Source organism: Crinia signifera, chromosome 2 (genome assembly GCF_055691185.1).
Source record: "Crinia signifera chromosome 2, ASM5569118v1, whole genome shotgun sequence".
In the NCBI taxonomy this organism is placed as follows: Eukaryota; Metazoa; Chordata; class Amphibia; order Anura; family Myobatrachidae; genus Crinia; species Crinia signifera.
In genome coordinates this window covers 268103652-268121145 of record NC_139218.1, presented here as the reverse complement: position 1 = coordinate 268121145, position 17494 = coordinate 268103652, and the positions used below count along the sequence as shown (strand labels likewise).

Genomic DNA, 17494 nt, shown 5'->3' with positions numbered 1-17494 from the left:
CCAGCTCTAGTTGGGTTGCTAATAAATGTTATATATTCTCCATACTCGTGTTTCAAAGGCCAAAATAAATTGAAGTTTATCACTTACTTGAAATTTAACATCTAAATTCAATGTTTCTATTTGACTATTAAATTCTGGCCATTTTCACAAGAGAAATAGTTGGGATTCTGCAGATCCGGTTCTCTGAAAAGATGAACCTGCATTCATGAAAACGGACACAAAATACTTGAATTAGTGTCAGTTTCTGCGGAAAAAAGTGGATTCATAGATCCATGTCTTTTCTGATTTTTCTGTTTTTTTATTTATTTTTTTATTTCTGGAAATCTTAAAGGAAATCCTTGAATACATGGAATGTTAATTCCATCTATTTTTGGCGGAAACGGATACTATTTTACAGTTTTCCCATGGAAATGGAACATTGAATACCCCCATAAGTATATAGCATTTAATAAAAAAAAAAAATGTATGTGTGTGTGTATATATGTATTTTTTTTTTTTTTTTTTTAAAGTGGATTGTTCACATTCTAGTTACCAATACCGTTAAATCTAGATGGCAGGATACAAACTTGGTGTATGACTTTTATGGAGCAATACAAAAGTGAGCATTTGCTGTTTTGTCCAGGGCTATGTGTAGAAGAAAATAAGTAAAAACTGAGTGCCAATAATCAGATTTTTTGGTACTTTTGTTAGTTGGGCGCCCACTAAGCTATTTGCCATCGCGGGGCTCGCCATGCCGCCATGGATAGTAGGGGTATGAGCGTAGTAACGATAGTGGGCGCCCAACTAACATATATAATACCGATTTATTTAATTATTTTTTAAATCCTTACGCAATTAAATGTTTTAAAATAAAACACAACATCAGCCAGTTTACACACTTTTAAAACAATGGAAACATAACCTAAAATAATTTAGCACACCCATTTCATCGAAATGTAAAGCGCAGCAGAATATGCTGTACTATATAATAAAACCTGTACAGTATATAAATAATCCCTATATCTACATTTTGTTAAACTTGTGCTAAGCTTGACTCAATCCTCTGACCTGTGCCTAAACTCTGACTTCTGCCATGCTACTACCCACTTATGCACAATTCAACAATACTGATGTTTAGATTTACTTCTGTTGGTATTACAAAGCATATCATTACACCACTGTCATTGCACATCGAAATTTGTGAAACCCAGGAATTTTTTTTTTTTTTTTTTTTTTAATAAAGCTTGTGTTCTATACTTAGCTGATGAAGACAGAACTGTGGGCCTTATTCAGGTCTGAGATCAGTACAAATTTGTTTGAAAAAAATGGGCAAAACCATGTTCACTGCAGGTGGAGCAGATGTAACCTATGCAAAGAGAGTTAAGCCTCGTACACATGGGGCTCGTACACAAAAGTGTCCCGTTTGCATCAGCGACCAGAGATGGTCGCTGATGAAAAAGAAACTGCCGGGGGATCCCGGCAGTGGAAATCAGCTGGTCGCAGGAGCATGTTCCTGCGACCAGCGATCACTACAGGGGAGAAAAAGGGAGCGCGCACCCAACGATATATCGCCGGTGCACACTCCCATCGCGGGCAATATGGTCGCTCAGCGACCATATTGCCCACGATATTAGACCAAATCGCCCCCATGTGTACATCGCCTTAAATTTGGGTGGGGTGTGCTGAAACTGAAATCTAAATTGCAGTGTAAAAATAATGCACCCAGTATTTACACTGCACAGGAACAAAATAACTCACACAAATCTAACTCTCTATACATGTTATATCTGCTCCACCAGCAGTGCACATTTTCCAAACAAATTTGTACTGAGCTCAGATATGAATAAGGCCCTGTGTGACTTTCAGATTATTAAATTTCAGGGAGTTCAGCAATTTCTGAGATACTCAAACTATCCCATTTGGCACCAGCAATTCTAAAATGGTTAAAATAAATTCCATCACATTTATTCCTTATCTATTGTAGTTGGAACAACATTTGAACCAGTTGACAATGTCTACATAACTTTATGCAACTTGCATGACTGACTGATTAGACATTTGTGTCAACTACCAGGTGTTTCAATGAACCGTAGTTTATTTTTTCTCTATATTATTGCTGCAAGGAAAACTGTAGAGTATTTGTTTCTCTCTCTATTAGACCATCAATTTTTTCCCCAGAGAACTTAGAAGCTGATTTGTGGGTATAAAATTCACTCTTCAAAATTATAAGTGCGTGCTACGTTGGTATTCAAAATATTTCATTATTGCCCTGGGTACAGCTCCAATGTGTGACAGGCATCCTCTGAATCATGGTAGAATCCAGATAACAAAAAAGAGAGAGAAACTCAGGAGGGTTGAACTCTTATCCCTTGAGACAAAGAAGCACAATGTAGGCTGTTTATTCATTTTTAATATCAATCTTTAAAACAAATATACTTTGTGTTTATATTTTTGACTTAAAGCCTACTTATAGGTTTGAATCCCTTGCTCTTTACTGAGCATGTCATTGCACATATAGAACTGGAAGTTTTCTAGTCCTGTTTTGCTGGAATTTTTTATTTATTTGCACTTTGTCTTTTGCAATGTAATTATTGACCTGTAATAAAAAGCATTCAATGTGCTATTTGTCTCTGTGGGTTTTGAAATGTTTCCATGGTTCCGTCGCAATGTATCTTTTTTTTTCAGTGGTGCTTCATAATTATTAGTTCTTGAATTTTTGGTAAATCTTGTTTATTTCCCTCTGTGAAAACTTTTATAAGTGCTAATAATATTGTATATGCAAAAGAAAATGAATAGCATTTTTTTTAGAAGAGTAATGTGGTATAATTGTTGGGTATGCGGGCATATAGAATTCATATAAAGATGTAAATGTTTTTTCTTTATTTTTTAGATTGTCCATAGAACTCTAGCAGCAATGTTGGGCTCCTTGGCAGCTCTGGCTGCACTGGCCGCTGTTGGAGATGTAAGTTGATAAACTCATTTTTTTTACCATTCAATGTATGCAAATGATAGATCCTTAAGTGTAAACCTATTGCTTTTACAAATTAAACTCTGTTAGTGCCTTAGTAACTGGTTGGCTGTTTACTCCTAAAGACTTGTTCAAATAATGAAATGATCTTATGCTAATTGACCAGCACTGGTAATAAAATAAAAAAGGGTATGCAAATTCTGGTTAAACAACTTTTATAATGTACAGACTTAAATTTAAAAGAATAACTTGGCCTGTGCAAGATTTTGGGCAGTTGCTTTCAACCTTTTTAGGTGAAATCAATACTTTTAAGAATTTCTTGTGGCCAGTTAAGGGTCTTCCATTTGTTTTATTCGGATTGGAAAACTCTTAATCTTGCGATTTGAATTGGCCAATATACAATATTATTTTGTCCCAGAATAAGAAGGGGGGGGGGGGGGAGAAACTCTGTTCTTTTGGAGAGGGTGAGTATATAATAATCATGGTTGGCTGGCTTTGTATGTTGTCTGGATTGTATAGGAATGCTGGCTGATGGAAAGGTGGATGTGTAGCTGCACTTCACTGATTGACAGCATAGGTCGCACTGTGCAGAGACCTCTGCTGTCACTTGCGCCATGAACAGCCGTTGAGCCAGGTAGTGTGGCTGATGTGGCTTGGCAGGTGTGCAGCTGTGCTGCACAGTGTGACGTACGCGGTCAATGGGTGCAGCATGAACTCTGCTTTCACCTGCACGTGCACAGCTGTTTGAGGTTGAGCTAAATCTTCAGCGCTGCCCAGCATTAAGACTGTGCATGTGCTGCCCAATTCCAAAATCCTGCTATTGGATGCTCCTATCCTGCAGATCGCTGGATTGGCCACCTTAAAGTTGCCTACACACTAGAAAGATCAGCTATCTTAAGATGTGCACATAAATTTGCCTTGAAATCTTTCTGGACAAAAGATTTCAGGCAAACGCACATTTCTTCAAAGATTTAGGTTAAGACCCGATGTGCTTCTTATTGATCTTTTGCTAAATCTTCAGTTTTTTCATGCAACATGTAAGATCAGAAGAATCAGAAAAAGATCAGTGGGAGCGCGCATCCAATTGAGATCTGTAAAATCATCTGATCGGTTGAAAATCAGCTGATCGGCAAAAAAACTTTTGGTGTGTGGACACCTTCACTGTAATGCCCAAATCTTGGGAAAACACGTCCTGAAAGAGTACAGATATCTTGTATAGCCTTGTCTGCTTTGTTGCTGTAATTTCTAAAATTTCACATTCTCCGTTATCTGCTTAGTGGAGCTGATTAGTTTTTAAGATTATACACTCTAGTGTGTTAAAATGTCGAAATGGACAAGATGGGGCTGGGATAGCCCTATGAGGTAAAATTAGATCCTATTTATAAATGAGACCATACTGTAGGTATGTCCTAAAATGGTCTTCACTCATATGACTTGAAATTAATACCCCTTTTCCACTGATCTAAAAATCCTGGGTTGCAATTGAACATGCATCAACCCAGGAATTTTGTCAATATAAACCGCTCACTCCCTGTTTACACCATGCAAAGTAACGGATTTTGTGTTCCTTGGAGATGTAATCTTGAAATGGTGCTGACCTGTGAATAAACCGGATCAGAGTCGCAGTGTGAACATGGTCTGATTCAGATGGGAACAGTGTTGTCTGGATCTGGGACTTTGGTGGAAAATGGGGTATAACTGTACAGAATGTTTTCAGTATTACTTAAATAGCAGCAAATATGTTCTACAATGTCAATATAGAATAGTCTTAAGGCGGCCATACATCAGAAAGCTATTTGTACCCAATCATACAACCTCAATTGATTGTAAGATGGATTGTATGCAGATTGTGTGTCCAAAAACCACCAAGGACTGCCGGGGAATTGGACACAATCATGCGCGCTATCGATCTTAAGATCGATCTTTCTGATGTATGGTCAGCATAACACAAATAACTGTCCTCAAATAAGTGTCTAGCTGCTTAACAGAAAAGGCAAAGTATATTCTGGATATGTGTGTGTGTGTGTGACTTAAAATAGTGTAGTACATTAAAGTTGCTTACACAGAAGCAATAATTGTGTAATTAAACCTGTCATGTAAGAGTTTTTCTACTGATGAGGAAAATGGTGTAAGTTTTCATAAATGTGTAACTTCATACTGTAGATGTTTGCCATTCATTAATGCACAGTTTTGTTATATACATTTTTCCCTTTTGATTATAGAGACCAAGCTTGGTGAAGGTAGTGGAGTGGATTGATTATGAAACGCTGGCATTGCTGTTTGGAATGGTACTTTTTAATCTCCAACTTTTTCTTGGCATAGTTTCATCTTAAATGTCCATTTACATTACAAATTCTGTGTTAAACAGTAAAGTGGAATATATTGTTTAGCTGCCCCTTTTACTATTTTTTTTATTTATTTTTTACTATAGTAAAATAATCTTAACATGGATAATAAGAATTCATGACATATAGAGGGTTACGAAGTTACCATACTTACTATTAAAAGGAGGCACCATAATACTATACAAAAATGGCAAAGTTAAGTTTTGACTATTGTTTTGCCCTTAATTATTGGTCAAGTTTTAGATGTCTTCTTTTTACTATTAGGTAATCCTAAGGAATTGATCAACTAGTTATATGCCAGCATGCCCTGCTGCAGTTTTGCTATTTAGCCATGCTAACACCTTTTGCATACTGGTATTGTAGTTCAACAGCTGGAGTGCCAAAGGTTTTCCATCACTGGTCTAGTGTGTATCCAACAGCATTTCTTAATCTTCCCAAATATTTTTATTTTTTTCATTTTCCCCCCTATCTTTTTGACAGTCTGCTGGAGTACAAATATTTGTGAAGAACTTGGTACTCTATAAGTAATAACCACATGCCACTTTACTTCATATGTGTTGTTTTTGAGACCTCATTTACATTCTTTATATGGTGGTACAGATTTCCCAGTGTTAGCAAAAAAAATTCCCAGGCACGATTATCTGCTGTTGTGGACAAATGCTGAGTAGCTGGAGGAAATCCAGAGTACCTGGAGGAAACCCATGCAAGTACGAGGAGAATATACAAACTCCGCACAGTTAGAGCCATGGTGGCAATCGAACCCATGACCTCAGCACTGTGAGGCATACCATATGCCTCCAGTCAGAAAGGACAGTGGCCTGGGGAGATATAAGAACTACAAAAAGCCAAATGAGAAATTACTATATTATTCTTTCAGCACTCCATTGCAGGCTAAGCCTACAGCTGAAGCAGTCCCTACCACTACTGACTAAAATAACTTACAAGCTTAGGAAAGCAGCTGGTCTAATAGGGTGACACATTGGAGAGAGCAGCATACACACAACACTGATGATCTGAAATAAAGATGGCCACTAGAGGGATCCTACCTGGCATCTCCTTTTATAATTTAATACAAGCAGGAAGGTTGGGTTTGCCAGGACAGGAAAGCTGAACTCCGCAGCATGTAAACGCTGCAGGTAGCAGCTGGAAGGGCTGACAGCTGCTATTAACATAGACCACAGTGAATGTGCATTACTCCAGTGTGTGCTGGCTCTCGCTGCACTGCTGCTTGCCTCCGCTGACTGAGCTACAGGGAGGGAGTTATTTAGTGGTGAAAAATTTACATCAACAACTGAGGAAGTCTTAGGAGGTATATAAATACTTAGTAGATCAATACAGTTTGCCAGTTATAAGGATAAGAAGAGGGAAGGGCCAAAAGGAAATCTGAAAAATTAAAAGGAAGAACATAACTTTTGGATGTGTTATGTTTATTTGTCCACAATGTCCTTTTTATAAACTAAACTTATGAGAAGGACCAATGCCTACCCCAGGGAATCTTGATTCCAGATGTATCTTGATAGCTTGATAAGGTTTGATAGCTAAAACAAAAATTAAAGAAAAAAGCTACAGCCCTCATACTGTTTATAGATAGGAAAGGTGTCTGACAAAAAGCAATTGCTAAACACTCAAGCAGAGGAAAAACTATATCATGCCAAAATAGTTTACAATATTTTGTTACGAAAGCCAAACTTGGCAAGAACTTCAACCAGAAAACGCACTTTTCAAACTTGCTGCTCCATGGGTATGTTTAGGGGTTTACTCATAAGACCTAGAGTAGTACCTTTTTTAATAGGATTAAAGGAAGTATAATAATTCAGGAGAAACAATACTGTACTTGGCAGTATTTACACGGTTTCTTTTTGTAATTGCTCCACCGGGGGGATCGTAGCGAGCAATGCGTGGAGGGCTGCTGGGAAAGGGTGATGCGTGCGGCGTCCGATGAGTTGCTTCACGGGGGGGGGGGGGGAATTGTGGCACCGCTCACCTCCATCCAGGGGGGGACCTGCTCCCAACTGCCACCCTCCAGTGGCCGGCGCCCCAGGCAAATGCCTAAAGCTAGTGGTGGCGCCCTAGATGTTGGACCTGAAAGGTTTAAGAACCTGCCAACAGTAATTTGGTAAATTACCTTCATAATAATAGGGCATACAGCAATATGTGTATAGACAGCAGAAACCTTCAGATGTGTAAGCAAAAAAAAATCTGATGTACTGTAGATACATGAAATTGAGACATTTCTTTTGACAATTGTATGGCAGTATTACCTTGGTTAACATATTCTACAACATGAAATCTTACAAATACATAGTGTTAATAGGAAAATGGTGCAGCTCTTAACACACTAAAATAAGCCATAATTTCCTGTAATTGTTTTTTTTTTTTTAAGTAGTTAAACTTAAGCAATATGGCATTTCACAAGTCTTGTGATATTTGAGAAAAGGGTAAGACCTTATAAAAATACTTCCAAACCTAAAATTGTACAAAATTGAAGGAAAGGTCATTTTTAAATATAGCATATAGTAGCAGCATGTGATTTATTGCTGCTAACAATAGGAACAGGGATTACTATATGTTTTAAGCATACAGAACATTGAAGACCAGCATTGGTTTGTATGAGGTGTCGCTTGCAAATCTCAACACCTTTTTGGTTCATTATGGCAATGTAGTATGTCTGCAATGAAAAGTAGAGCATTATTCTCTTTATCTCCATTGCGTTAATGCATTAACCCACAGTTGCTGACAGCAGTACTCTCTCGCACACCTTATTTACCTAATGCTGGCTGGTAGCTCATCCCCCTCCACCTTACATTCATCAGCCTTTTGCCATATGGCTCTGCCCCTCTGTTCTGAGTAGCCCCACCCCCTATTCAGCCCTGATGTGTTTAATCCCTTTTTTATATTCATTGTCTACTCTGGATTGGATTTCAAGTTCAGATTCTAATTTTACTGTAACATTTGTGGAATACACTATGCTAGTGGACTTGATTAGTGAGGGAAAGGAAGACCGTTAATAGAGCATAGGGGCATCAACTTGTTACGCGTGAAGTTTTTTACTTTAAAAAAAAATAGTAAGAAGTAGGTGGTGATGGTTTTCCCAGATATTCTAAAATCTACCATTGATTTTAAAAGGAAGTAGACGGGATCAGCAGTATGAAGATTTTTCGGGATTAATGTTACTATCTGTCATGGTCTCGCATTTGAGTTGTGGTTGGGAAGTCACAGCAATGCCTTTTCTTGCAGAGGCTTCAAGCAGCAAGGTTACTTAAGCCCACACATGTGAATTTCTACTGCTTTGTAAATGGGTCATTTAACTTATGCTATTAGAGTGTAATATGGGAATTCTAAATATTTAGATGGTGGCTTTATAGGGTAGTAGCTGCAGAGAATCATTGGCCAATCTCTACCTAAGATGAATAATATTTTCTCTGAGGAGTAGCTTATGCTAATAAATTAATAAATTTAATTTCTGACCCCAATCATCATCCATGTAATTTCCTCTTTTTTTTTTTCTTGTTGCATTCTAAGAAATGTTTTTCTGTCATTATAAAAGATCTATCATAAATATACATTAAATCTGTCTGTCTAGGACTGAGGTGATGATCTTCTCACCTCCCGTCACTACCTCACTCCCCATTATTTCATGATCTACAGTATTGATGACACTGCTATCTCCTGTAGACTGCAAGTGGTGTGATCTTTGAATAATCATCAATTCCCCTCTCTCCTTCAAACAACACATTCAGCACCTCTTGCAAACCTGCCCTTTTAATCTAAAAATATTTCCAGGATCAGACCTTTTCTCACCCAGGATGCTTTTAAGACACTCACCCATTTACTGGTCATCTTGCAGCTGGACTACCGTAATCTCCTACTACACAGTATCTGGCATCCCTGACCAATACCTCCCTCCACTCCAATCTGCAATCTGTTCTTAATGCTGCTTCCCTTGTCATTTTCCTCACTAAACACACTACTGTATGTCCATCTTCCTTCTCTTACAAGTCCTTCTCTGGCTTACTTTTCAAGGTTTTCCCCCTCAAATGTAAAGCCATGACCCACTCCTCTCCTTTTTATCTCTGACCTTTTATATCTCTTTTTACACTCACCCATTGTCTTTCTGCCAATAATGCATACCATTTCTCCTGCCTACTGATTTATCGCCACCCTCTCCTACCTCCAATATTTTTCTCTGGAATTTTCTACCACTCACCTCTTAGACTCTCCACCTCTCTACAAACCATCATTTGGACTTTCAAGACCCACTTCACCAAACCTCATCTTAACCCTCAAAAAGTAAACCGATATATATCTCCAACACTTTAGTGCACCAAAACCTTTCACATGTATTATATGGAAAAATCCTCTTATCTTATTCCAGTCAGTTGTATCTCACTTCCCTTTTTCAAATCTCTTGGTGTGTGTCATACAAGAGAGAGAAGTAGAGCCACCATAGCGTAACACCGTTTTTTTAATACACTTTATTTTTTTTTAAAGTGTATATTGTCATCACCTGTAAGTCATTGTTTTCCTGTTTTACTTGTTTAGGTACTTGTGTATTTTGGAGGCGCCCCCGATGTCCATCGTACGATGAACGTATCGCATCGCATGCCATGTACCCGATGGCATGCGATGCGACGCGATTTTTACCCCCTATACGGGTGCTTACAATGTTAAATGCACCCCCACGCCACCCCCCCACTATAAACGTGAACCCGAAGCGTGGCGAGCGCAGCGGTATGCGTCCTACGACCTTTTCATACCCCCACTATCCACGTCGGCGTGGAGTTGAGAATAGAATAGTGTGGCGAGCGCACCGAGCCCGAAGCGTGGCGAGCAGACGCGGATACCTTCACAGGTAAACGCGTCCCTTCATGGGCTTCACAGGTATCAGTGTCCCCTCGCGGGGCTCGCTGCGCTCGCCACGCTACGGGCTCGCTGCGCTCGCCACACTATTCAATTCTCAACTCCACGCCGACGTGGATAGTGGGGGTATGAAAAGGTCGTAGGACGCGTACCGCCGCCCCTCGCGGGCTCGCTGCGCTCGCCACGCTTCGGGTTCACGTTTATAGTGGGGGGGGGTGGCGTGGGGGTGCATTTAACATTGTAAGCACCCATTAGGGTGCTTAACATTGTATAAGCACCCATTAGGGTGCTTATACAATGTTTAATCGCATCGTATGGCATTGTATGCCATGTACAATGGCATACAATTTGAAAATTGTATGCCATCGTGCACTATCGTACGATATCGCGTCGCATCGCATACCATTGTATGCGTTATGGTATGCGATGGGCGCCTCCAAAATACACAAGTACCCTTGTTTATGTATGGCATGTAAACAGTACTAAAAACAAAAATTACCTAATTACAAATATTACTTCAAAGGGGCTAGGGATAGGCATGGTTGTAGTCATGATATTATTAAATGTAAGCAAAAGTAAAAAAACAAAATGTGCTTCAGTATTTCATCTTGTACAACTGAGGAGTAGTCTGCACTACAAATACTACCTCAGAGAGCACACATACAGTATATATACCTAGTACAATCCCCCCAAAATAGAGTATAAAGGACTGTAAAATATTCTACCAAAAAACAGTAGTAAGGTGACATTTGGTTTAATCTAAATTAAAAATTTCCTTTATTTTATGTCAAATGTATTATTTAGTAGCAATGCATCATTATTTAATTTCTGAAATTTGTATGCTGATTTTAAAATCCTGCTAAATATTTTAACTATTGTCATAGTATTGAAAGTAATACTAGATGACCTTAATACTCAAAGTAGACTACTACAAAGTTTTACAGTATACATATATGCAATAATACAATGGATTTAAAAATTACAATGATAGGTACAAATAAGGGTGTTACACATACATCCATGGAGACAATATTACAGTAACAGTGGGTGTAAGTCCTGCGTAGAGGGTAAAGGGGGTTGAAGGCAAAGTGGGGAAATGGGGGGGATGTTTGGGAATGTTCTGGACTTGGGGATCCCAACCGTGTATGGCTGGGTGCGGGGTCCGGATTGGAGATGGTAAGTTACCAGTGGGCACAGGTGCAGCATCCCGCTTGCCTGTGCTGTGGAACCATCCTGTAATAATAAATCAGGGTCCCGGTTGCGGCTAAGTGCTATGCGGTGGGTGGCGGGTCTGGCCGGCGGTCTTCAGGTGTTAACGGAGGTGAGTGGTGGCTATCTTGTATGCAGGGGCGTCTGGGGTCAGGGTTCGTGGTCATCTCAGGTCTGGGCGCTCTGTGTGCCCCCTTCTCCGGCCGGGGATGGAAAGAGGTAAGTAGCCAGGGTCCGTCGGCAAGGATTCGCGATGGGGGGAGCACACCAGCCAACTCTCGCTTGCGACCTCTGCCAGACACTCCATGCTCCCGACCGCGGCAATCGACTGAAGAAGCAGACTGCACACGGAGTGCCCACCTCGCACCAAGGGGCAGAGCGCTACACAAAATCTACCTTACTGCATAACCCAAACCGGATCGGTCATCCGGCAAGTGGAGCAACAAGCCCCGACAGACCGGGGGCAGTGCACAGGAACCCAAAAATTAGTACCAGTATACATATAAGGTTTATTCAACTGGGCAAACTTCAAAACATCCAAGTGTGCAAAATATTTGAATCCCAATTTATTTTTCTCACAGTATATATTGGGTGTATCTGTCTCCAGAAGCATAATAATGCATATTATTTTTAGATAGGGAAAAATGTTTCAATTAGCGAAGGAAATCCATATTGCCAATAACATGTCCCTCCATTTTCTGCTTTAGAGACTAAGCAAAAAATACTAGCTCCTCAGATGAGACTGTTTTCTCACTGTATTATTCTTCTGTACTTTTTTTTTAAACTTTTTATTTAAGACACTACAAATAGTAGAATTACAGAGATTGCACGATTCGCAATAGAGTACTAAAATTAAGAACAGTTGCTCTATCGCAATAATAATGCTACATAAATCATGTGATGTCCAATAAAACATCTATGTACTGGATTTAAACCTTTTGGGTTATTCTGAAGTGGCGAAACTGTACATACTGTTAACAATTCAGTGTTCTTGAAAAATTATTCATGTTTTATAATTAAGATTTAATTTACTAAGTACTTTTTAAACAGTTTGAATAAAAATGCAATATGTAACACTGTACCTACTATTTCATAATGCAGCATGTAACTTATGAAATATGTTTCTTTATGATTAAGTCTAATAACAGAATTGTGCCAGATGGAAGTGTCACGGTCAGTTGAAAGTTAGGTGTAGAGTAATTGTCTTTTAATTGAAGTTTAGTGCTAGGCTAACTGAATTACTGTCTGGATTTTAGCTGAACATTACATACTCAACAACAAAAGAAACATTTTAATGGCATGCCAAAAAGTGAGTGCCAATTTGTTACCCCTTCAACTAAATCTATATATAAACATTTAGTAAAATAAACAAAATCTTCAAATTGGTGTTTTTTTTTTTAATGCAAGTAAATTACCCAGAATTAAGAACTAGTAATGCAATATTAAAAATGGGTGCATTCCAAAACTATTCAAATTGCTAGACTTTCTATGAGAAGTACTGTAGCTGGGATAAGGGCTGGATTAAGGTCTGTGGGGCCCCTAACAAAAAAATGTATATTATATTACAGCGTATACAGTACAGTATATCCATCAGCTGGCATTCTGTTTGCCAGGGAGGAGATGCTTATTGCCTTTGGTTCAGTCAGCCCACCCCTCCTGGAATCCAGCCTTTGTACTCTGTATCATCCAGTCCAAGCAGACAGGCTTTGGAACCCGAAGCAGCAGCAGCAGCCAGGGGTTGGTGGAGCAGGAGGTGGGCTGTTGCCATTCCCGATTTTATTTTATTTTTTTCTTGATCTCGGGCTGTAGCTGGGGCTGAGGCTGCATTGGCCACAAGCAGATTGCTGGCTTCGAAGGACATTGAAAAAGTACAGTATGAGGGAGCCCCAGAACATTTGCCCCTCCTTATTCTGGCCCTGAGTGGGATATTTGTTTATTTAATAGAAAAGGCCACTGTATGTTTACACCCACCCAAAATTAAGTATGTGTAAAGTAAACCTAAAGTTGGAAAAATATTTTGAGCGAGGGTGTAAAAAAATCTCCATGCAACAGTTTATGGATTTATGGTTTTTGGTAACATGATGGAAAACTTATGATCATGTAGATTTTCCCAAGACTTAAAAATATAAATTATGCATGACATAGTATAGGCTTTTTTAACCATTTTTGTATTTCATAAATTGCATTACATTTCCTTGACATTAAAGTGGTTAAGAAAATCCCCTATGATTTATTTACAAAAATATAAATTTATCAAATATTTAAGCATTTTAAGAGAATAATTTTGAATTCAAGTTACAGTGCACTTGAATAAAAAGGATCTGTTAGGTTTAAGTAAAAATACAGTACTGTCTACCTTGTACCTATACTTCTTTCCCCCCCCCCCCCCAAAAAAAAAATCCCTTTCCTCTATCCCTTTTTTCCTCTATCCTTATATATTTTGGTCTTCTGTTTGCCCAAGTGTTAATCTAATCTTGGTATTATACTTTAGTTGTACCAATCCTAATAGTATTATTTTAAAGGTTAGTTAATAGTAATTATAATCTAACTTTTTTGTAAATGCTCTACAATTGGCCATTTCTTGAACAACTACTGTACATATTCGGAAAACCTCTTGTTCGATAACTTTACTTTCCTGTTGTATATTGTAAAATGAATAGAAATGTGTTGAAAAAAATACAGTATATAGGACTTAATAGTTTGTTTTTCATAATGTTTCACATGCCTCCTTAAGTATACATACTGTAATTATCTTATACAATATTTTGAATGTGGGTTCATTTTTCCTCTATTTGTTTAAATTCTATTTTACATTGAAAGTATAGCTTTATATTTTAATACGGTACTTGTGTAGTTTCACGGCGCCCCATATATCGGATGCAATATCGGCCGATATATCGGATGCGATATTGGCCGATATCTCAATGCGATCCAAATCGATTTTTTTTACCTGTTCATAACCCCACTATCCACTACGCATAAAGTTGATTTTATATAGTGTGGCGAGCGCAGTAATCTGCGTCCCCTCACGGGGATCGCTACGCTCGCCACGATTCGGGCTCAGTGGCTCGCTGCACTCGCCACACTATATAGAATCAACTCCATGCGTAGTGGATAGTGGGGTTATGAACAGGTCAAAAATCGATTGGGATCGCATCGATCTATCGGCCGATATCGCATCAGATATATCGGGCCTTGTGAAACTACACAAGTACATTTTTTTAATACTGTTTAGCTCATGGCACCAAATCGGTTCTGATTATTTTAATATAAAATAAATTTGATTAATCTGACTTGAACTGAAATGTTAGGACCACTTTGGTTGTCAAGATATTTTATTTACTTAATTGAACTGTATGGGTATTTAAATGTTTACTGAGGCACTTTTAAAATATACAGCACTAACATATATTTGAATTATTGTTAATGGTGTGTGCTCCATTATTAATCTCAGTGATTAGCATGAAATTGAACGATCACTGTGATGTAAAAACTTTAAATTTTTCAGATGATTTTGGTGGCAGTGTTCTCAGAAACAGGATTCTTTGATTACTGTGCTGTAAAAGTAAGTAAATTCTACCTTTTTAATGAAGAACATAGTTTATTACTAATGTCATGTTGAGTAGTGTTTACTGTACTTTGTTTTTAACTATCATGCATCATTAAATTCACAATCCCTTCTATTTTAGCCTTACATCTATCTGTTTCTAGAATTTACCTGAACAGGCATCTCTGTGGCTGGCACGGACACTAACTGGCAGTGACTTCCTATTTGATGTCCTACCTGTCAGTCACAGGCAAACAAGGCAGTTCCATTTGGAGGTTATTCCTCCCTCCAGGACTGTCCGTTCAAGCTGAGATAAGTAGAGCTGGCGGCTTGTAGTAGGCCACATGCTGCTTTACTGCAAAGCCCATTCTGGCTTCAGAGGGCTGCAGTCAGTGCAGTCCAAAGAAACTGAGTTTGCAAATGTGCAGTGACTGCATGTGCTGGTGTCGCTAGTTACCAAATGCATTGCACAAGTGCCGAGACCGCGGTCTGGATTCATCCTCCTCTCTAGACACTTGGGTAGCGACAGCCCCCTTGCCAAATAGTAGTAGGAGCTGTGGCTGGTAACTAGCATTCCAAAAGAAGTACTTTTAAATAGAATAAATGAGGCTCATCTCAGTCAAGACACCCGCATTGTCTACTAATGATAGGCCTAATCCGATGAACAATCCCTATTATATATAGCAAGAGCCCAACAACAAATGCACCAGACATGGTCATTTCTGAAGAATAGAATTTGCATCCAAGATGACACTTCAGAAAATTGGGACCTCCTCAGTATATCAGAGCTCTAATCTAGTAAAACGTGTATAAAATGTCATTTGTATTTCCCCTAATATAAATATGGAAGAATTCATCCTCACAACACATTTTAATAGGATATTGAATATACTGTAAGCAGTAGCTATTTTTTAGTTCAATTAAGCTGTAGAGCTGGTTAACATGGGTACGGTAATTTTATGTAACTGTGATTGGTCTGAAATTAATATGGGTCCTAATAAGCACATTTTTCTGTGAGTCACAATCTCTCTCTCAGAATTATATACAGTACCTGGCAATTGCTGTTATATTAGAATTAACTTTAAAAGATGCTTCCTGGAAGTAACTCATCTGTACACAGGCTGAAAAAGCCAGCAAGCATATTAGCCATAAAACACACAGGAAAGGACCTGACACAAGTTAGATTAAAATAGTTAACACTGGTGCACTGATGAGATCACAAAAAAGCAAATCTGTTTGTTTATTTTTTTGTAGTGTTTTGTTATATTTTACGAATATGCCTAAAAAATGAAACCTGGAGTGTATTAAGCGGGATGTCTGCATATGCCCAAACTTTGTCTATTCCCTGCTGCTTTGTTCAGCAGAGCAGCAACTGTTGGGGGGACTCCAACCCCCCCCTACCCCCCCCCCCCCCCCCACTGCCTAACACACTGTGGGATGCTTCTGGCTGTGGGTGGGTCATGGCACAGTTCCAAAAAAACAGGACTGTCAAGTGAAAATCACGATAATTGGGAGGTATGCGTTATGCTATTAAAATGAATATTATTAGCACCCATTCCACTTTTAAATCTTAAGTTCTGTCATTGATTTTGGTGATTCAGGTTACATTTAAGTAATTTTTCCCCCCTAACAGTATGTGCTGAAGGGGACTATCATGTAAACCAGGGATGGGGGAACCTTTGGCCCTCCAGCTGTTGTTGAACTGCACATCCCAGCATGCCTTGCTATAACTTTGCTATTTGGCCATGCTAAAACTTTTGCAGGGCATGCTGGGATGTGTGTGTGTGTAGTTCAACAACATCTGGAGGGCCGAAGGTTCCCCATCCCTGATGTAAACCTTGAAGCATTTGTTTTTAAACCACAAATCATACAGTTTGTATATATATTTATTTAAATGGTATTTTTTGTATTTTTCTTGGTAATTTAGCTAACAGCACACTAAGTAATAATTCCCATTTTGCCTCCCTTTTCATTATTGGGTTTTAAAATGCCAATTATGTGCTGCCAGCAGGAAGAGATTGGTTTTGAAAATCCAATTTAATAGATACAGCTTTATCTATTTTATTAACTTGTGATACTGAATGGCACCTGTTGATTTTTGAAACTGAAAAGAGAGCTGAAAAGATTAAGCACGAATACTACTTGTGTAACGTTTATGAACGCTGTTTATTTTTATAATTTGCTATTTTTTTCCCTGACCTGGTTTGTTTTCTTTTAGTATTACGCCGCAAGAAATATATATATTTTTTTTACTATGGAGATGAAAATGTTTAAAAATAAGAAAAATACCTTTTTTATACGGTGGTTCCCATATTTTTTTTAATAACTGCGCATCTCAGGACCTTTAAGCTGAAAAGGGCAAGAAGTGACCTGATTCATTGCTGAAATGGGGCTGGTTGCATTGCGTTTATTAGTTTAGTTGGGTTTATCTGCTGTGCACAGCTAAATGTAGCCTTAAAGAGTGCAATTAAAAACATCAATTAAATATCACCTGGCGATCACCCATCACTTTTGACAGGAGATTGGGAGTGATAAACAACTGATTTCCCCCTCCCGAGATCTACATTAGCAACTGAGAAAGTGAGC

At 38.6% G+C, this 17494-nt stretch overlaps 1 protein-coding gene across 2 annotated transcripts in view; it reads left to right on the top strand.

The window, feature by feature from the left end:
• Nucleotides 1-17494, top strand: part of OCA2 (OCA2 melanosomal transmembrane protein) — a 205231-nt gene that overhangs the window by 81837 nt on the left and 105900 nt on the right. For both annotated transcript variants that reach the window (XM_083168584.1, XM_083168582.1), the window contains exons 10-12: nucleotides 2870-2941; nucleotides 5170-5235; nucleotides 14870-14926. In XM_083168584.1, coding sequence (XP_083024710.1) covers nucleotides 2870-2941; nucleotides 5170-5235; nucleotides 14870-14926 — 195 coding nt within the window. The remainder of the gene's footprint in view (nucleotides 1-2869; nucleotides 2942-5169; nucleotides 5236-14869; nucleotides 14927-17494) is intronic.